Below are 20,672 nucleotides of genomic sequence, written 5' to 3' on the forward strand. Positions count from 1 at the left end.
GAAGGAGAGCAGACCCTGGAGACAGCGAATACTGCAGCACCCGCCCGGGGTGCCGCTACAACCCAGAACAGAGAAACGGGCGGTAACTGGAGGGGAAATGGGATAAAGAGGTTTTGCTTGATTGTGTTGTTTTAGGGCAACAGCGTGCTTGTCTGCTGGCGGGAATGACGGAGGAGGATGCAGGGGACAGTAGATGACGCTGCCACGATGCCCTCGGAGGGCGTGAGATGCACAGGAGGACGGGCCGAGAGGCACCGGTGGGCAGGTGCCCTGCTGGGACACTGGATGGCCCCGCTGTCCAGTGGTGAGAAGAGCACCTGGGCCCAGAGGTGGTGACGTGGTGGAGAGTGTCGTGCACACTCTGCTGGCTGCTGCACCTGTTGTGGCACGAGAGGGAGGGGCCGTGGGCGTGGATGGAGCCCGCGTGGGCGGGGCAGATGGGGGCGTTGCAGGCAGGACCTGCAGGTGAGAGCCAGCAGCATGGGGTGGTTTTCTCCAGCACTTTCCGCCGGGTTAGGGCTTGGCCAGGTGAGTCCAGGCAGCGGAAGGGACAAGGGACAGGGGTCTGTTCAAGGGAGTGACGGCGAGGGCTGGACGTGGAGGTTAGCTCAGGTGAGGCGTGAGGTGGGGGGCGGTGTGTGAAGGGCGGGGACACTGGGGCTTGGAGGACGGCTCTCCTGGTGACGGGGGAGTCCCTGGGGTGAGTGTGCATGCGTTCATCTACAAGGTTGCAAAACACAGTGTAGATACATTTATACACACCAGCGCTATTAGAATCACTTGAAAATATTTTAATGGTTACATAATATTAAGATGTGCATATGTCATAATTTGTATAGCCAGTTCCATGATCGTCAGAAATGCAGGTTGCGTCCGTTTCTTCAAAACTGCTATCTATACCCCGGCAAAGAACACCTTCGTACGCAAATCCTGATCTCTTTCTTCCCTGGGACGGCGTCTCCAGAGGGGACCCACCGTGCCAGAGGGTTAGGCTGTTTCTAGGGTTCCTGGACACATTGCTGGCTGGCTTGCTCTCTAGAGAGTTTCACTTTCCCCTGCTTTGAAGGAGGACCCTCAGCTCATTATGTGCTCACCCGTGGTGATGTTGCTGGTATATTAAAAACAGAAAAAACTGTTCTGATTTGAGGGAGGGAAAGGGTACTCATTTTTTGTGCGTTTCTTTTATTACTGGAGAGCAGCTTTTGACGTCTATTTACTTCTCTCCTGTTCATGTTCTTTGCCCACTCTTTCTCTCTAGCCTTAGTGTTTCCTAGCAGTTTCTGAACGAAGACTTTGTGTGTGAAGAATGCGGTGCCCGGCCTGTCCGTCAGGGAAGTGCGGGAGCCGGACGCGGGTCGGCGGGGCCGGAGCGCGCAGGCCCCCAGGGACCCCGCCGCAGCAGGAGGGAGGACGGCGGGAAGGTGACCGCTCCCCAGGGTGAGCCTTGAAGGGCTGTCAACTTCACTAACAGTTCAGAGAAGCATGGCTCCCATCTTGCTCCTTGGGGGGCAATGTTCTCTGTGAGTTTTAACAAACTGACGTCTTACATTTCAAGCATTTAGTAATCGCTGTCAAAGACAGATCTGTGACGTCTCACATGGAGATCCCTTCCGCTGCTTATGAGCTCCCAAGGATCTTCAAGGTCCAAGAAATCAGAAACACGTCCCTTGCACAGAAGCTTGTTTTTAAAACAATTTGCTGCCTCCATTGATTCCTTGGCATGGCCAGGAAACACGTTCACTGCGGGATGTGAGGAGACATAGGGTACCACCGATTCTGCAGCTGCGTCACTCCCTGTCTCTGTGCGCCCCAGGCCGGGGGACACCTCCAGGATGCCAGCCCGGCCACGCTGTCTGTCTGTCCGCCCATGTCTGTCTGTCCCTCTGACCTGCTTTAACCCTAATCCTAACCCTTACCCCACCCCAACCGCAACCCCTAACCCTACCCCTACCCTAACCCTAAAACCAAACCCTACCCTACCCTACCCTAACCCTACACATAACCCTACCCTACCATACCCTACCCTGCCCCTACCCCTACCCTTACACCTAACCCTAAACCATAACCCTGCCCTATCCTACCCTACCCTACCCTAACCATTACCCTATCCTACCTCTACCCCTACCTCTAAACCCTAACCCTACCCTATCCTACCCTAACCATAACCCCACTCTACCCATGCTCCTACCCCTACCCCTAACCATAAACCCTAACCCTACCCTATCCTACCCTACCCTACCCTAACCATAACCCTATCCTACCTCTACCCCTACCCCTAAACCCTAACCCTACCCTATCCTACCCTAACCATAACCCCACTCTACCCATGCTCCTACCCCTACCCCTACCCCTACTCTTCTTTCCCTCGAGCCAGGACCATATCACAGATTTATGGTGCATTTCAGACACACGGTAGGGTAAGTGTCTCCTCTCAGCATCTTTACTTTTCAAAGTGTTCTGGGGGCTTCTCTCCTGTTCGTCCTTCCAGATAAACTTCCCATCCGTTTGCTCAAGTCCCAGCAAAGGGTCTCCGTGGGATTCTGCCTGGAATTTCATGAAACCTGGAAGTGACTCTGGGGGAAACGGGTACCTTCCCACGATCCACCTTTCTCAGCCGCGAAGCATGGCACCTTTCTGTCTATCCAGCCCATTTGCGGACGTTTGCATTTTGTCTCGTAGAGGCCCCTAGCCCCCCAGTCCTCACCCGGCCAGCGGCAGGTGCCCAGGCCTGCCCCGAGCCAGGAAGGGCGAGTTTCCGAGTCTCCGAGCTTCTCCCTCGGCCGTGTGCCCGCCCCTCCTTGCCGGCAAGGCGTCTTGCTTTGGTTCGGGTCCGTGTTTCCTGAACTCTGCACGTTGTGCCTTCTCTCTGCATGTCATCGTGACCTGCTCTGTGTTGATCCGGGAACCCCTGCTGGTGTGGTCCGGGCCAAACAGAAGTTCTGTGTTCATATGGTGTCCCAGCGCCAGGGCCGGTAGACACGAACTGCGAGTAGACCGAGAGCGCTGACATTCGTGCTTGAACCCTTGAGCGCTCCCTCCTCAGACTCGCACGCCGGGGCCCAGCTCGCAGAGTCGAGTGAGCGCAGGAAGTGGGGGCTGGTTCCCCTTCCTGAGGGCGCGGCGGGGGCACCTGCCCGCCACGGCTCCCCGGCAGACGGTGAGCCTGCTGCTATCAATAGATGACACCTGTGGGGTTTTACGGAGAGAAAATTTTGCACTTTTTTTGCCAGTCTTTCAGATGAAGTGCAGTCAAGGTTGCGGCGGAAACGCCGGCGGTGGGAGGAGGGGGAGGAGCTGTGCACCCCGACATTTCTGTCTGTCTCTGTGGCCACTTGTGCTGGCCTTGCCCCACAGGAACAGCTGTGTTTAAATTCTGCCCCGCTCTTTTTTTTTGAGACAGAGTCTCACTCTATTGTCTGGGCTAGAGTGCCGTGGCCTCAGCCTAGCTCACAGCAACATCAAACTCCTGGGCTCAAGCGATCCTCCTGCCTCAGCCTCCCGAGTAGCTGGGACTACAGGCATGTGCCACCATGCCCGGCTGATTTTTTATTTTCTATATATTTTTAGTTGGCCAATTGATTTATTTCCATTTCTTTTAGTAGAGACGAGCTCTTGTTCTTGCTCAGGCTGGTTTTGAACCCCTGACCTTGAGCGACCCGCCCGCCTCGGCCTCCCAGAGTGCTAGGATTACAGGCGTGAGCCACCGCGCCCGGCCTCTCCCTGGTTCTTAAAAGGACGTGGCTGCGGTCTGTGGGGTTGCACGGACAGCGCCCGTGTCAGTCTGCCGGGTCGGCCGTAACACAGTCTACGCTCTGGGCGGCTTCAAAAGCCGACGCTGACTCTGTCCCGGTCCTGGAGTCTGGAAGCCCGAGGTCAGGGTGCAGCAGGGCTGGTGTTTCCCGGGCCTCTCTCCTGGGCGTGCAGACGGCGTGTGCTCCCTGTGTCCGCACAGGGCGTCCCTCCGTGCGTGTCTGTGTCCTCAGCGCCTTTTCGTACAAGCACACGGGTCCCGTCGGATCAGGACCCACGCCGATGACCTCGTTTGAACTTAATCACCTCTCTAAAGGTCCTCTCTCCAAATAAGGTCAGGTTCTGAGGTTCTGGGGGTCAGAGCCTCAACATATGAATTTTGGGGGACACAGCCCATAGCACTCACTGCCTTTATTATATGTGAGCTACTGGCCCCCAACGTGCTCTGAGGTTTACGAAAGTCACTTGCCGTGTTCGCCTTCAGTGCTGGGAGTGTCCTCACCGCGGCTGGCAGGCGGCTTGTGTCCTCTTGGGCGCTCACACGCATGGCCCTGCTGTTCCGTGTCCCACAGTCACCTCTATCCGGTCTCCCATGTGCAGGGCAGGGAACGGCTGTGGTTCCCGGCTATGCCCACCGCCACCACCAGCGCCCTCCGGACCGTCTCTGATCCCCTCCAAAGTCATGGACGGAGCTCCACTGTGATTTGGGACTTGACTCACCAAGTCCAAAGAGTCCCAGAGCCATCAGCATGGAGGCTGGAGCGGTTAGACTGCTGGCGGGTGATGACGTGTGAACCGCCAGGTGAGAAGCATCTGAGCTGCAGACTCTCACCTGGAAATGCGCCCAGGGGAGTCCTGGCTGGTGCATCTGTGGGTGTTCCCAGCCTGTCCCGGGCCTGTCCCAGGTACCGAGACCCCAGCAGGCCTTGCTGCTCACCTTGCACCTGCTGCGGCCGGTGGGAGGCATTTAGCAAACATCCGAGCAACCGCCGTCTGTCCACGGGCAGCCAGCTCCGGACGGTGCCATCTGACTGCGCTCCCCACTACTTAGCACGTTCGTGATGTGTCCGGATGTTCAAGGACCATTTTCCGATTCAAAAAACTTTGTGTTTAACGAGGACTTTCGACAGTCGCAAAAGATTTGCAACACAGCTGAGTCTGACGGTGCCCACCGTGTGCCGTTCTGGCCCAGACAGGTGTCGCAGCTTGTCAGCGGGTGCTTCCAAAGCAGGGCCCCTCAGCCACCCCACGGCACCTAGTCCAGTGCGTATGTTCTTTCCTTTCATTGCAGTTTTTGTTACTGTTTATTAATTCCTAAGATAAACTTGTCTCTGGAAAGAGTAGTCCCAGAAATGTCAGGCACGAAAGCTGGGATGGTCACGTCGGTGACAGGTGCCTGACAGACTCATTGCCAAGTGAAAATATCACAGCCACACACTCATATTTTGCAGAGTGTCCTGCATAGTTCTAGAAACGTCCCAGCTTGCTGACTGCCTGGCGCTTCCTCTGTGACAATGGAAGTCTCCTGTCGTGGGCAGGGTGAAGGACACACTAAGGACACGGGCCATAGGGGAGCCCCGGCCAATTACAGTGTAACCAGCCTCTCCTCTCTATCCCTTAAGCCTTTTTTTGGGCCGAGTGGGTTCCAAAGGGACACGAGTGCCTCCTTCTCTGTGTGGCGTCACCTACTTCGCTGCTCCTGGCTCGTGTGTTCCCAGATCCCACGCAGGACGGTTGTGCCATCTCTACAGCCCCTGGTGGCACCAACATCCTGTGACTTTGATGTGACCACTGTACCCACGGACATGTCTGAACCAGCACATTCTGCTCGTCCCGAGCAGTCTGCATGCATCTGGGCGGCTGTCGCTGTCTGTTGGCGGTGCACCCCTTTCCCCGTTGGGTGTGGGGAGCCCAGAGCACCAGGGTGTGTTGCATGAATCTCGGCCTTGGTTTTCTCTGACTTCTCTACTTCTTCTTCCTTAATTCTCCCTTGTGACCCAAGTTTCCTATATTCCTTTTTTTAAAATTTAAAATGCATTCATTTATATTTTGAATAAGTAATACGTGTATGTAGTTCATAAATGTTAAAATTAGGAAGAGCCTCCCTCCCGTGTTCTGTTCTCCTGGCTCCCAGGCCCACCCCACTGCTGGAAGTTTCTACACATTCTCCCTTCCAGGGAACTTTTAGGCACATACATGTCTGTAAGTACATATCATGCGTGTATATTTACAGACAAATACATGTTCCTTCCCCCTTTCCCCACAAGGACTATCATACTGTACACATTATTCTGCTACTTATTTTTGTCATTTATCAGTATAGCTTGTGTATTTTTTTTATATCAGTACATAAAGTACTTCCTCATGGTTATTTTAAAGCTGCAAGTATTTTATTGTATGGATGTATCATTTATTTCACTGACTGATTTTTTAATATAATAACCCCTTCTATAGGCAGCTTAGTTAACAGCTGAAAGCCCGAGCTTGGGATTAGGATCCTGTTTGAATCCTGCTTTCTCCACTCACTCGCTGTGTGATTGTGGGCACGTTACTTGCTCTCTCTGTGCCTCACTTTCATCTAGCACAATAATAGTGCCTACCTCGGCTGGGCGCGGGAACCACATTACCTGATTTCAAATTGTACTACAGAGCCGTAGTGACCAAAACAGCACAGTACTGGCATAAAAACAGCACATAGATCAATGGAACAGAAATAAATCCACACATCTGTAGTGAACTCATCTTCGACAAAGATGCCAAGAACATACAGTGGGGAAAGGACAGTCTATTCGATAAATGGTGCTGGGAAAACTGGATATCCATCCACATGCAGAAGAATGAAACTAGACCCTTATCTCTCTCCATATACAAGAATCAAACCACAATGGATTAAAGACTTCAATCTAAGACCTGAAACTATGAAACTACTAAAAGAAAACATTGGAGAAATGCTTCAGGACATTGGTCTGGGCAATGATTTCTTGAGCGATACCCTCAAAGCACAGGCAACCAAAGCAAAACTGGACAAATGGACCACATCAAGCTAAAAAGCTTCTGCACAGCAAAGGAAACTATCAGCTAAGTGAAGAGACGACCCACAGAATGGGAGAATATACTTGCAAACTGCCCATCTGACAAGGGATTCAAAACTAGAATATATAAGGAACTCCAACAACTTGATAGAAAAAAAATCAAATTATCCAATTAAAAAATGGGCAAATGACCTGAATAGACATTTCTCAAAAGAAGACATACGAATGACCAGCAGGTGCATGAAAAAATGCTCAACATCATCATTCATCAGATAAATGCAAATCAAAATGACAGTGAGATATCTTCTCATCCCAGTTAAAATGGCTTTTATCAAAAAGACAGGCAGTAACAAATGCCGGTGAGGATGTGGAGAAAGGGGAGCCCTTGTACACTGTTGGTGGGAATGTAAATTAGTGCAGCCACCATGGAGAACAGTATGGAGGTTTCTCAAAAAACTAAAAATAGAACTAACCCGTATACCCAGCAATCCCATTGCGAGATATATACCCAAAGGAGGGGAAATCAGTATATTGAAAAGATATCTGCACTCCCATGTTTATTGCAGCTCTATTTGCAACAGCCAAGATTTGGAATCCATCTAAGTGTCCAACAATGAATGAATGAATGGATAAAGAAATCGTGATATATATATATATATACACACACACACACACAAAATGGAATAATCTATAGCCACAGAAAAGAATGAAATCCTGCCATTTTCAAGGACATGGATGGAACTGGAGAACATCATGTTAGGTGAAATGAGCCAAGCACAGAAAGACAAATCTTGCATGTTCTCACTCATATGCGGGAGCTAGAAATTAAAACCCATGATCTCAAGGAGACAGAGAATAGAGTGACAGTTACTAGAGGCTGGAAAGGGTAGCAGGGAGGGGAGGATAAAGTGGGGATGGTTAATGGGTACAAAAATATAGTTAGATAGAATGAATAATAGTTGATACCAAAATGAAGTGACTATAATCAACAGTAAGCTAAGGTATACTTTAAAATAGTTAAAGGAGTGGAATTGGAATGTTCCCAACACAAAGAAATGATAAATGCCTGAGCTGATGGAAACCCCAGTTACCCTAATTTGATTAATTTGCATTGTGTGCCTGTATCAAAACATCACATGTGCCTTACAAAGATAAACAGCTATTATGTATCCATAATAATTAAAAATTAAAAAAATAAATGTATCACCTGTTTTTTTTTCTTGTTACTTACAGTAAAATGGCAGAGGAGATAGATAAATTGAGGGAAGAACTGTTAAACAAAAAGAAACCAGGACCTGATGCTTTTGAACACCCATCGCCTCACCAGATGACGCTAAATATGCTAAATTCACAGGATTGCCCAGCTGAGCATAAAGATACACACCCCTGGGAGTGCTACCGCTTCAAGGAACTTCGGGAGGCCCCCCCACCCCCCGAGCCTCCGCTGAGACCCCAGCCCTGGCCAACACCTGGTTACAGCCACAGGAGACCCTGAGCAGGGGACCCCATTAAATCACACTCTGACTCCTGACCCACGAGAACAGTAAGATAATAAGTGCATTTGTTGTTTTATCAGTTATTTTGCGTTAATTTGTTATACAGCAATAGAAAACTAAAACTGCACCTTAGGACTTTGCAGTTTATACAGTAAACAGAAGAATAAACAAACTCACGCTTAGGGCCTCTCAGTATAATGTAGCATGTTCATAATAAGGGAGTGCTATTTTGCGATAATTCGGGGATTGCTATCTCAGAAAAGCAATGCAGAGTAATTCATGTCTCCTGAATACTATCAGCAGAAAACCATGAATCGAGCAAGATGCTTACTACACACATGCAGGGGTAATTTTGCCTCTGTAGAGAGTGCGATTTTACCAGTGCGGCAGGGGTCTGGGAGCACACGGACACTGGGACCACGTGAGGGAGGGAGGGAGGGAGGGACGCGGGCTGCAGGTGGGGCAGGGCTCACCTGTGCTTCACCCAGGTGTCAGCCTCGCTGGCTCGGTCCGTGTAGTTCTCCGGCAGGAAGCCCCGGCGGCCCGTCCTCTGGGAGAGCCCGATCACCCAGCCCTCGCTGGCTTCCTCCTGCTGGGAGGGGTCCACGAAGACGTAGTCGCCCGGACTCAGCGGCAGCTCGTCCGCGTTCTGGGGCTTGTACTGGAAGAGGGCCCTCAGGGTCTGGAAAAGAGGCGGGCGGCGTCAGGCCCTCGGCGAGGATTTGCACGGGAATCAGCAGCCACGGAGGCCCGTTACTCGCCGCCTCCCGCTCGCTGGCTCCCGGGACGGGCGCTGCGCCCCCGAGACAGCCTCCCAGCCTCTGCTGGCGACACAGGGCACGGCGAGTCACGAAACACAGAACTCTTCGGGCGGGTTTAGAAATAAAATTTGCATCTGTTTGTCTGTCTGCCATCCTTCCACGTGCTCATTCTGTATGCGAGAGATCTCAAAGCATAACCAGACTCACGCACCCTCCCTGGCTGGCGTGCGGCCATCCCGGCTCCTCTAGCACGCAGGCGTGGCGGGCGCGTTCTCGCTCCCTGGGAGAAGCCGGGCTCGCTTTCCTCCACGCCCAGCGCCTCACGGGGAGGGGGTCCTCGAATGAGGCTTCACCCAAATCGTTGTTTAAAATGAATTAATAAGCACAGCACGTATTCATTTATCTTTACAGTAGTCCTTTTCCTACATCAGAAATGCTTCTGCTTTGTTTTGAAATTTCCGTGCATCTGCAGCTCGTACGAAAGAACGCCGGTTCCAAATTGCACAAGAAGGGAAACGGTTTGAGGGAAGGAAGAGAGGTTCTCATCCCTACTAGAACCCCCCCAGGAGGCGTCCCGGGTCTGCCAGCTGTCAGGTGGTGGCCGTTCCGTCACACGGAGAGGGTCCCGTCCAGCCACACCCGGTCAGCCTCCCGGCCGGGTCTCACCTGGTAGTGCACGAAGCGCATGTCCCGGGAGTAGAGCGCCGCTGTCCACTGGCAGGCGTGGCCGGGGTGGATGGCGCGGGCCAGCTGCTCCAGCGTGCGCTGGTGGTGGGGGTAGAACTTGTGGGCCAGGGTCAGGTGCAGCTGCTTGGTGCAAGGCTTCACGGCACAGTCTGCGAGGGCAGGGAAGCGCAGGGGCACGGGGACACTTTTTACCTAAACGGTGCTGCACCCCGGGTTGGGCTGCAGGGACACCTGCACATGCAATGCCCCTGCCTCTACCCGCCCCTGCCTCTACTCACCCCTGCCTCTACCCACCCCTGCCTCTACCCACCCATCCCTCTACCCACCCATCCTTCTACCCACCCATCCCTCTACCTACCCATCCCTCTACTCACCCATCCCTCTACCCGCCCCTGCCTCTACCCGCCCCTGCCTCTACCCACCCATCCCTCTACCCACCCATCCCTCTACCCACCCATCCCTCTACCTGCCCCTGCCTCTACCCGCCCCTGCCTCTACCTGCCCCTGCCCCTACCCAGCCATCCCTCTACCTGCCCCTGCCTCTACCCGCCCCTGCCTCTACCCACCCATCCCTCTACCCACCCATCCCTCTACCCACCCATCCCTCTACCTGCCCCTGCCTCTACCCGCCCCTGCCTCTACCTGCCCCTGCCCCTACCCAGCCATCCCTCTACCTGCCTCTGCCTCTACCCGCCCCTGCCTTTACCCACCCATCCTTCTACCCACCCATCCCTCTACCCACCCATCCCTCTACCTGCCTATGCCTCTACCCACCCCTGCCTCTACCTGCCCCTGCCCCTACCCAGCCATCCCTCTACCTGCCTCTGCCTCTACCCACCCCTGCCTCTACCTGCCCCTGCCCCTACTCACCCATCCCTCTACATGCCTCTGCCTCTACCCACCCATCCCTCTACCCACCCATCCCTCTACCCACCCCTGCCTCTACCCGCCCCCTCCCCTGCGCTGCGGCACTGCCGAGTCCACATCATAAAGGAGGTGGCCGGACACCTGCAGACTTCTCCTGGGGACAGGAAAGAGGAATCGTGGAGATGTGGGTGCAGGGTCTTTGAGACTCCCGGCTTGCAAGCGGGTTGCCCAAACACACGGTTAAAACGTGGAGAGTGAAAGTGCCTGCACTCCCTGGCGTGTGCACGTCACTCGGCTGCCTGGACTCCGGCCAGAGCTCCAGGTCAGTGGCTTTTTGTCCAGTTGCAGAGTCTCACTCAGGACGCAACGAAACTCTATGAAACGCGCAGTGTCTCTAACGCTTGCCTTATTTTGGTCAAGCAGGAAGCCCCGGGAGCGGCTGAGCCCCAGGTTTTGGGGGGTGACCTCTGCCCCCACAGCCCCACCTCAAGTCAGGAGCAGAGTGCCCGGCGTCACCGAAGCAGCCGGGATCTGACTTCAGCCGGCCACCGAGTGTCTCATGTTCTGGGGAGGTGGCCGGTGCCGTGGCGGGAACGGCACAGACTTTGGCATCCGGCAGACCTGGCTCTGTACCCCACTGGGCCCCTCAGCAGGGTGACCTTGGCCGTGCGTCCTGGCCTGACCCGGCTTTGGTTTCGACAGCTCTGCTTAAGGATGGCGGCAGCTGCCTACGGGGCTGCAGTGGGGACGGAGCCCCTGACCTGCGGCTTCCTGCTGAGACCGCGGCTCTCGGCCCAGTGCTCACCTGCCGCCTCTCCATGGTAGGCCTCCCCCAAGACACGCCGGGGGCGACTCACGCTCTTCCTGGGGGCCTGCCTGCGATCCTCCCGCCCCCTCGTCTCCCGCGCCAGGGCGAGACGGTAGCAGCCACCGCGAAGCTCTGCGGTCCCGGCGCCGTGGGCCTGGCACCTGAGCGCGGGAGGGCGTGGGTGGTGGGGAATTTCCTTTGCTCACATTTTTTGGCAGTGAGGGAGGATGGCCTTGCCACGTGGCCCGGGAAAGACCCGCTGCGGCTGTCACCTGAGCGGCTTCCGAGTGAGTCACGCCCTCTGAATGGGCCCTTGTCTTTCCTCCTCTCTGCGGCCAGGCCCCGGGCTTTCGCTGGGCAGGGCCAGCGCAGGCAGGACGCCCGTGCCCCGGCCCTGAGAGGGACCCAGGACCCTGTGCGGCCGTGCCCGGGCCTGCTAGCTGCCCCACCAGGGTCCGGCCGAGGGCATGGGCCGCAGAAGGGCGGAGCGGAGCCTGCCCAGGGCTGGGACGTGGACGTAAGGTCAGAGCTGGCCCCCCTAGGACGTGGGGCTCCCGTGTGAAACCCGGGCGGTGTGGAGCGAGACGGAACTGGGTCCAGGTGTGGGGGTCCTGGGGTTGCCGTAACAAACCCGCACACACTGGGTGGCTTGAAACAGCAGAGACGTGCCCTTGCCCAGTTCTGGATGCCAGAAGTCCAAGACCAAGGTGTCGGCTGGGCTCTGCTCTCCCCGGCTCCAGGGGATGCCCCTTCCTGCCACCTGCAGCTTGTGGTGACCCAGACGCCCGGTGGCTCATGGGGGTGCCACCCCAATCTCTACCCCTGCCTGCATGTGGCCTTCTCCTCTGTGTCTGTGTCTCTCCTCAGCTTACGAGCACACCCGCCGTTGCATCTAGTCTAGAGCCTGCCCTAAGCCAGCGTGACCTCGTTTGAGCGAATCACATCTGCAAAGACCCCATTTCCAAGTGAGGCCACCCTCTGCGGTTCCTGGTGGGCGTGCATTTTCAGGGACACTGCTCAGCCCGGCACAGCGACCTTGGGCAGGCACTTCACCTTGGCAGCCTCAGTCTCCCCATGTTTAAAGTGAGACCCAGCTGGGGTGGCAGGAAGACTAAGCGACACACCCTGAGGCCAAGTGATTTGACACTCCCATCAGGACAAGAACCTTTCAGAGAAAGAAACACAAAAGTGCTGTCATTTGATAAAGGTGACCGGTCCACAGAGACCTGGTGACTTTATGACTATCCAGCAGATCCTATCCCCCGACCCCGGGCCAGCAGCCACGCCCGAAAATCCAAGCCAGGACTCTGGATCCATTTTGGGGCCGGGACCTGCACCTCCCACCTGTCTGAGGACGGGCGGGCAGATGCCCCCGCAGGGCGGGACAGGGGGCTCCCACCAGGCCCCCCGGCCCCTGCGGTTCTGAGCCGGCAGATCACGGCCACGCTGAGCCCTTCTGCGTGCCGAGAACCCCGGGCGTGGTCCCACGAAAACGGCAACCGGAACCGGAGCCGCGCCACTTCCCAGAGAAAGGAAACCGACTGAAATGACTGGTTCAGGTCCCGGCGCTGGTCGGGGAGGCAGGAAAACGTCCCCACCCTCCCCCAGCGCTGGTGTTTGGAGAAAAGGGAAATTTTGCAGATTCTCAAAGCGAGTCTAGAAAATCTTTGCCCTGAGAGGCCGAGGAGAGGAGACTGAGCTCACGCTGGGAAAGCTGAAGTCATCGCGTGGGCTGTGTTCCCCCTGGGTGGGGACGCCCCCCGGGTGCCCGCCGTGGGGTCGTGGCTCTGCCCACTCCTGCCTGGTGCTCGCGGCCCCCTCCCGCACAGTTTCCCAGGCCGCCGGCACAGCGCTGCGCGTGGTGAAAAGCCACATTCATGCAAATGGGCTACTCCCGCTTCTAGAGAAGCCCACGGCGGTGCCGCGCCTTTCTACCCGCCTACGTTTCTGAGGGACGCAGCGGCTCGGCGAGGAGGCCTGGTTAAATTGCTCAGCCTCAGGTTACGGCCGACATGCCCGGCTGCAGATCGAGAAGCGGGGAGTGCAGACGTGCGGGCTGGAGCAGGTGCAGCCCCTGAGCCCAGAGGGACGCCCGACCGGCTGTGGGAGCGACACTGCCAGACCCGGTCCCCTGGCATCCGAGCGGGGCGTGCGCAGCCCGGACGCGGGGGCTCACACGCTGCTCACCGGGCCCTTGTTCCCAGCTGGCCGCGCCTGCCTACCTGCTAAGACGGAGGCTTCTGCGGCAAAGGTCACCGCGAATTCCCGGATGACGTCGGCGGGGCTGCCGCTGAGGAAGAAGCCGAGGTAGCTGATGGAGGAGTGGAGCACCAGCGGCACGGCCTGCGGGAAGGCGCCCAGGGCCCTGTCCCCGGCCCGCTTCAGGGCCTCGTACAGGCTCTCCACCTTCTGGTCTTCGCACTGCGGGGAGGGGCAGAGAGCGCGTGTCCCCTCTGGTTAGGGTGTAATTAATAAAGACCGCACAGCAGTCACGGTGGGACGCTTCTGTTCCAAACGCCCTCACAGTCTGTCACAGCGCGTGTCCGAGTTATGGGTTTGCTCACAGTGCAATATGCCAAGTGACATTCTTTCTGGAATGGACTGTCCTCTCAGTGCCCCGGCAGGAGATGCCCCGGTCACCCTGACTGCGTCCCTCCCTCCATGTCCTGCTGGCGTGACCCTGCGTCTGCCCCGAGCCCATCCTTCTCAGTGTTGAGGGCCACGGCTTTGCTCGGCATGGCGTGGTTTGGCTTCTAGGCATTTCCTGCGGTCTCCAAGGCAGCTGCAGGGGCTGCGGCTCAGAAGCCACGCTTTGGGCCAAGGCTGAGCGAGTGGGGACAGGGCTCACGGCTGTGTCTGGGCGTCTTGAGCCAGGGCAGCCCTGCAGCGAGCCTTTCCCTGCCCTCCTCCCCTTCCCCGCCAGCTCCCACCTCCTTCTCTGCCCTTCTCGGGGTCTTCCCAGTGACCCTGTCCAGGCGGGATTCTGCCCCGGGGGCTGCTCCCTGCAGGGCCTGGCCCTCCTTCTGGACCCTCTTCCCCCCTTGCCACCCCACCCAACGACGCGGCAGGCGCTGCCTGTCACCCAGAGAGACTGGCGTCACCACTCAGCCTGAACGCCAGGCGCTGACAGGCATGGACCCACCCATGTGCCACCACGGCCCACCCATGTGCCACCACGGCCCACCCATGTGCCACCACGGCCCGCAGCCGGCACGGCGCCTCCTGCTCTGGGCACAGAGCTGCACGCCGCCCTGGCTACTGGCCAACTCAGAGCACAGTGGAAACCCAGACAACTTGGAATTCCACGGTGCTTTATAAGTGTGGGTGTGCGTGCCCTCAGGGCTGGGGAAGGAGCTGGCAGGCCGGGTCTGCCCTCAGCGCCGAGCCTGAGCGTGCCTGGTGTCTGCGCTTGTTTCACCGCGGGCTTTGGCTGCCTTTTCTTTCCCTGTCGAGCTCCCAAGGGCAGGCCAGAAAGGAGTCTGATTGTCACAGGTGCCACTGATGGCAACGTAGGGTGACAACTCGCCGGGTTTGCCCAGGGCTCTCCCGGGCTTAGTCCCAGGGTGGAGGCGCCGCGGGCCCTGGCGGAGCCCCTGAAATGGGGGAGCGAGCCCACTCCCTGAGAGCAGAGCTCTGGCCGGGCCAGGGCTGTGAACTGGGTGTGCCCCCCAGGTGCCCTGTCGGCAGCCACGGGGGATGTGACTGTCTGCTCCCCCTCATTCTCATGCCCCCTTCTTATCTCTGGAACGACCCCTGCGAAGCTGCCCATCTGACGGTTCTCTAGCCGGAGGGCTCGTCCCTGAGACAGGGAGAAGTGCTGCATCTGGGACCGGCCACCCACGCCTCGGTGCACTCTCCACGCATCCGGGTGGCACCCACCCTGTTTTGGGCACCGTGCTGGTCTCCGGGTGCAAAGGGAGCGAAGCACCGCGTCCCTCTAGGACGCACTCTGGCGAGAGGCGCAGACCTGCACCAGACACGGCGCCCACGCGGCGTGAACGTGCCGCTAGAGACGTGCACCGAACCCGGGCAGCAGCCCCTGCTACCTTGGGAGCTGCGGGAGACTTAGACAGGGGACAGACGGGATAAACGAGTTGGGCCCTGAAGGATGAGTAGGAGTCGACCAGCTGCGGCGAGGAGGAAAGTAAAGGACGGCCCACGTGAAGGGGCAGCCGACCCTACGGTTCTGGCGTCCCACAGTGTCCTGTCATCGCCTCCTCGTCACAGAGAAATGACTTCAGCCGCCGTGATGCTGAGCATTAAAGGCAGGCCACCGTGAAGGCCGACTCACCGTGAAGAAGTCACAGAGCGTCACGTGGGGGAAGACCTCGTGGGCTCTGTTCTTCGCGCACTGGCGCCTGCTCTCTCTCCAGAACTCCTGAAGCCGCTCCAGCAGGGCGCCCGTGGGGCAGAGGAAAAGGGCGTACTCCTGGGGGATGGGGTCGTCCAGGGAGGGGTCGTCGCGATGGCAGTGCAGCCTGCAACAGAGAACGGGCGCCTTCACCGGGTGTCACGGTAGCGCTACACGTCACGGGGCGTGCTGGGCCCCGTGCAGCACCTAAGTCCAGTCAGTGACGTCCTCCGGCCGTCCTCGGCCGGGACGCGCCCAGCAGCGGGGCCGCGCGTGCCGCCGGCCCGGCCAGCGCCCAGCCTGCTCCCAGACCCACGGGAGTCTGATTCCAGAGCCGAGGACGGAGAAAAGGAAAGAAAGTTTGCGGGAAGACTCGAAACCCACTCTTCCGATGCTTCTGAGGGCCAAGCCTCTCCTTGGTGTTGAATAATTTTGTGGGGAAACCCACGTTTATTTACCGTTGAACTTCAAATTGGATGTAAAAATCAAAACCACAAAAAACCAGACAGAGTTTAGGTGGTCACTATATTGTCTTTCTATTCAGTAAGTTATTATTATTATTATTTTTTGAGACAGAGTCTCGCTCTGTTGCCCGGGCTAGAGTGCTGTGGGGTCAGCCTCGCTCACGGCTCCTGAGCTCAGGCGATCCTCCCGCCTCAGCCTCCAGAGTAGCTGGGACTACAGGCGTGCGCCACCACGCTCAGCTAATTTTTCTATTTTTTGTAGAGACGGGGTCTTGCTCTTGCTCAGGCTGGTCTCAAACTCCTGACCTTAAGTGATCCTCCTGCCTCGACCTCCCAAAGTGCTAAGATTATAAGCTAGAGCCACCATGTCCACTCAGCAAGTTATTATAAATTCAAGGAAAAGGGCTGCACCACCCAGCATAGGAGTCCGTTTTCACAAATAATAAAAACAGATATGTGGACAACCACGAGACACCATTTTACTCATCTGTCAAATTAACAAAGATATTTTTAGGGATAAACATTATGCTCAATGGTATCAAAGGCGCAGCAGTGACTCGAGGATGAATCTGTACAACTTTTCTATTAATATGAAGCAATTTGCAGATACAGATCAAGAGCCTTGACATACCCACACTCTGTCAAAATTCTACATCCAGAAATCTGTCCCCAGGAAAGAGCAAAAATACTGCATGGTCAAAACTTCACCTATGAAATATTTACCGTGGGGTTATTTACAAAAGGGAAAATGAAACACATCCTCACGGCAGTGGGCTTGGTTTTTAATTCAAAACTGGCGAATGGGCCGGGTGCGGTGGCTCACACCCGTGATCCCAGCACTTTGGGAGGCCTAGGTGGGAGGATCGCTGGAGCCCAGGAGTTTGAGACCAGCCTGGGCAACATAGTGTCTCTACAAAAAATTTAAAAAAATTAGCTAGGTGTGGTGTCCGGGAGGTGGAGGCTGCAGTGAGCTATGTTCATGCCACTGCCCTCCAGCCTGGGGGGCAGAGCAAAATTCTGTGTCTATTAAAAAAAAAGAAAGAGCAGCAACTGGCTTTAGAGTTAGACGAGCCCCGAGTGTTCTGGGAACTCCCCTTGTCCTGTGAAGTGGTTGCATGTTTGCCCCGGGCCTAGGGTTTCTGGAGGAGCAGGGGCTCCCACTGGGAGTCATCGGGTGTGCGTCCTGCCGTGGGGAGGCTGCTCCGGCCCGTGGGCCTGGGCCTGTCTCATCCTCACCGTGGCTGCCCCAGAGCACGGCTGAGCACCTCCTACCGGGTACCCCTTCCCCTTTCTACATGTCTCCTTAGGGGCTTTGTGCTTCCCCGGGGAATGTGCAGAATGCCCGGGGAATGTCCCCACTGGGGACAGAAAGGTGGCATCATGGCACATGCAGGCCAACAGGGATTTGGAGAATAGGGGGTCCTCCCCTCGATCCCCAGAGCAGAAAACTGTGGCCCGAGGCGCCTGGCGGCTCACAGAGGCACCCCGCTGGCGAGAGGCAGGCTGAGAGCCAGGGTGGGCTCTCACGCGACCCAGCCGCCTGCACCCCGAGGGGACAGTCGCGGCCACCGGGTGACTCTCTTCCCGTCGCACGGCAGCCTCTGTGTTGTATCAGCAAACGCTCCTCCCTGGCGAGTCAGGGAAATCACACGCGCCTTTTCCTTCTGCGGCGGTGAGATCCGGAGTCAATGAGATGTGTGAGTGAGAAGAGCTTTGTTCCAAGTTCTCTCTCTATTTTGAACGAGGGCGGGTAGGCGCGGAGTCACTTTGTTTTGCTTTCACAGCGCCCAGTCCCCCGTCCTACCCGGAGGGTGCCGGGCACTTCCCGGTGTCCGCCCGCAGGGAGGGGGTCCCGGGCGCAGGCAGCTCCGTCCAGACCCCCGGGCCCGAGAACCAGCCGCACTCACCAGTCGGCCGCCTCCTCCGCCGTCTTCCTGCCCGTGGCCGCCAGCGCCTTCAGCCTGCAGGGAACAGACACAGGGCGCTCAGAGTCACGCCCCGCTGTCCCGGAGCAGCGGGGTGCCGCCCCGCACCCACCAGACCTGCGGGGCCTGCCCCACAGCGAGGGCCTGGCTGCCGGGCTCCCCGGCCGGGAGCTCGTCCACCCCCTCCCTGGCTGTCCACCCCTGCAGGGTCCAAGCGCTCAGGGCCTGACTCCCGCCCACCCCTGCCACGCGTCCCCACCCACCCCACACCGCACGAGAGTGGAGCAGGCCCACCTGTGGGTGCTGGCGTGGGCCGTGAGCCGTCATGCCCCTGGCTGGGACCCGAGCTTCCTTCCCCGACATCCCTCAGCGAAACGGCACCGATCCTTCCACCCCGCTCTCAGACGTGCCCCCTCCCCCGGGAAACGCCCCTCCTCAGGCCGCCTGGTCTGCCGCCCTCTCCCGGGCTCCCCGCCGCACGGGCACCGTCATGGTTCCCGCAGTCACTTGGCCCGAGTGTCTCCCCTGCTAGACCTCGAGGTCCCCGAGCGCTGGGTGGGGTCTCGTTCGTCATGGCAGCCGGGGCGTGTGCACGTCCAGCTGCATTTAGCTGAACCGGACACACGGAGCACAGCTAAGGTCATTTATCAGTAACTCGGGCTGGAAACGGCCGGCGTCCGCGAGGAACCCCAGAAGGTTCTGCCAACCCCGCTAATTTGGCCAGCACCAGTGGGGCTGGGCTGCAGCTCCCTGGAGAGGTTTTGACCGGGTGGCCTCGGCACGGAGCCTGACTCGGGGGAGCTCCGGCGCGAGTGAGACGTGGACAACACATTCCTCTACCCCAGCGCGTGCTTGCTGTTCGAGCTGGAGGCAGTGTTGGGCGTGAGCCTCCGTAGGGGGCATGGCGGGGACTCCTTCAGAGGCACCAGGGTCCCCGAGGCCAGCTGCCCTCTCCGGGCCCGGTGTCCCATCTACACCTGGGAGTGAGTCAGAGAGGAGGGGTCCAGGCACGAGCCACCCTGGTGGCCGCCCAGCAGCCATGTCACTTAGCCGCCTGTCTAACAGATGCCCGGGCCGTGAAGACAAAGCCCTGGCTGGGGAGGAGAGGAAGGGGTCGGGCCGCAGCGTGACTGCACCCGGTTTGGCGGAGGATTGTCACAGCGTGGAGGGCAAGGTCAGCTTCCTCCCAAACCCGAGGCTGCTCAAAGCGTGTTTATGATATATTTTTCCATGCGAATAAGCATCGGAAAAGAACCCCGTCTAAGAAAAGAGGGGGACTCCTCGGGTGGGCGGGCCGGGCCGACGGTTTCTGCGGCTTCTCAGCCACTTGCTTCCCTCTAGGACCGTCGGGAGGTTCTGCTTAAGGACGGGCGAGTGGCTGTCCCTGTTCAGCACAGGGACACGGTCCCGCTGACGGTCCCCCGACAGGTCTCCGCGCTACTCAGTGGGCCTCGGGGTCTTTCAGGTTAGAGGTTGAAACACCGTGAAATGTCACCGTCAGGGTCCCTGAGCTGCACACAGAGAGGTCACAGCCAGGCCCCGGGTGGAGGGGCGGCTCTGGGGACACATGGCTTCTAATTTCCTCAAGCATCAAGGCCCCCCTGGGCCAGCAGCGCTCGTCTTCCGAAGGTCAAGACCCTCTCCCGTTTAGGAAAAGCAGAGGAGGCCTTCCGCTGAGCCCGAGCCTGGGCCCGGGAGGAGCAGGAAGCGGCCCGAGCGCCTGGGCGCCGTGGCGGGCGCGGGGTCGGGCAGGGCCGGGCGGTACTCACGCGGTGTGGGCCGGGAAGCCCATGGCCAGGAGGGGGTCCAGCAGCGAGGGGGTGCTGCGGCCCCGCAGCTTGCTGGAGACCTTGGCGTAGAGCTGGGTCGTCTCCCCCGCTGCCATCGCTTCCTGCCGGGCCGGAGCTCGCTCGTCTGCGCTGCGGCGGGAGATAACACCGCCGCCGGGAGAGCGGAGGGGCTGAGGCTGCGAGGAGAAACCTCAACCCCTTTTTGATCTTTCTGACAAAAGCTGATATCCTGTTTGCACGGGGTGTCGGTTTTCAGAATGCTCTTTGTGGGGTGCGGGGTGCATTGCCCACCAACCCTGCTGCCACGCCGGGGGCTGGGTCCCCCCAAAAGGCCCAGCCGAGCCCCTCCGTGGGACCAGCGTCTACACAGACCGGGGTGGCAATTGGGAGCAGGGGTGCCTGAAAGCGTGGAGAGGAGGGAGGAAGTGGGAGCAGAGGCCGGGGGCTCTCTGCTGGGTCTGCTGGGCCCCCCACTGGCTCCCCACTCCAGCGACCCCGAATGTGGATTTCCTTGTCTGCAACGGAGACGTGCGCTACGCTGTCTCTATTGCCCCTGCTTGCCTTAAAACTTCCTGGTTCTTTGAGCTATTTGTTGATTTATTTTTAGATTTTAAAACCTTCTAAAGTTTAACATGCACACAGCAAAGTTGTCGAATCGTAAGTGTACAGCTCGAAAAATTTCCATAAAGTGAGCGTACCCCTCACTGCCCCAGGGACAGCAATGAAACAGTGATCTGAAGC

At 57.8% G+C, this 20,672-nt stretch overlaps 1 protein-coding gene across 2 annotated transcripts in view; it reads right to left on the reverse strand.

Annotated features, from left to right (window-relative positions):
* Positions 1 to 20,102, reverse strand: part of UBASH3A (ubiquitin associated and SH3 domain containing A) — a 39,573-nt gene extending 19,471 nt beyond the window's left edge. Inside the window, exons 1-8 of one of the 2 annotated variants that reach the window (XM_075999980.1) lie at positions 19,911 to 20,102; positions 18,124 to 18,177; positions 15,693 to 15,879; positions 13,585 to 13,822; positions 13,345 to 13,421; positions 9,910 to 9,928; positions 9,706 to 9,875; positions 8,752 to 8,960 (exon numbers count right to left, since the gene is read on the reverse strand). In XM_075999980.1, the coding sequence (XP_075856095.1) occupies positions 8,752 to 8,960; positions 9,706 to 9,875; positions 9,910 to 9,928; positions 13,345 to 13,421; positions 13,585 to 13,822; positions 15,693 to 15,879; positions 18,124 to 18,177; positions 19,911 to 20,026 (1,070 nt within the window). In that variant the 5' untranslated portion in view covers positions 20,027 to 20,102. The remainder of the gene's footprint in view (positions 1 to 8,751; positions 8,961 to 9,705; positions 9,876 to 9,909; positions 9,929 to 13,344; positions 13,422 to 13,584; positions 13,823 to 15,692; positions 15,880 to 18,123; positions 18,178 to 19,910) is intronic. The other variant, XM_075999985.1, reaches the window with a different exon arrangement.
* Positions 20,103 to 20,672: the final 570 nt, after the last annotated feature.

This window comes from Microcebus murinus, chromosome 1, assembly GCF_040939455.1.
Source record: "Microcebus murinus isolate Inina chromosome 1, M.murinus_Inina_mat1.0, whole genome shotgun sequence".
NCBI lineage: Eukaryota > Metazoa > Chordata > Mammalia > Primates > Cheirogaleidae > Microcebus > Microcebus murinus.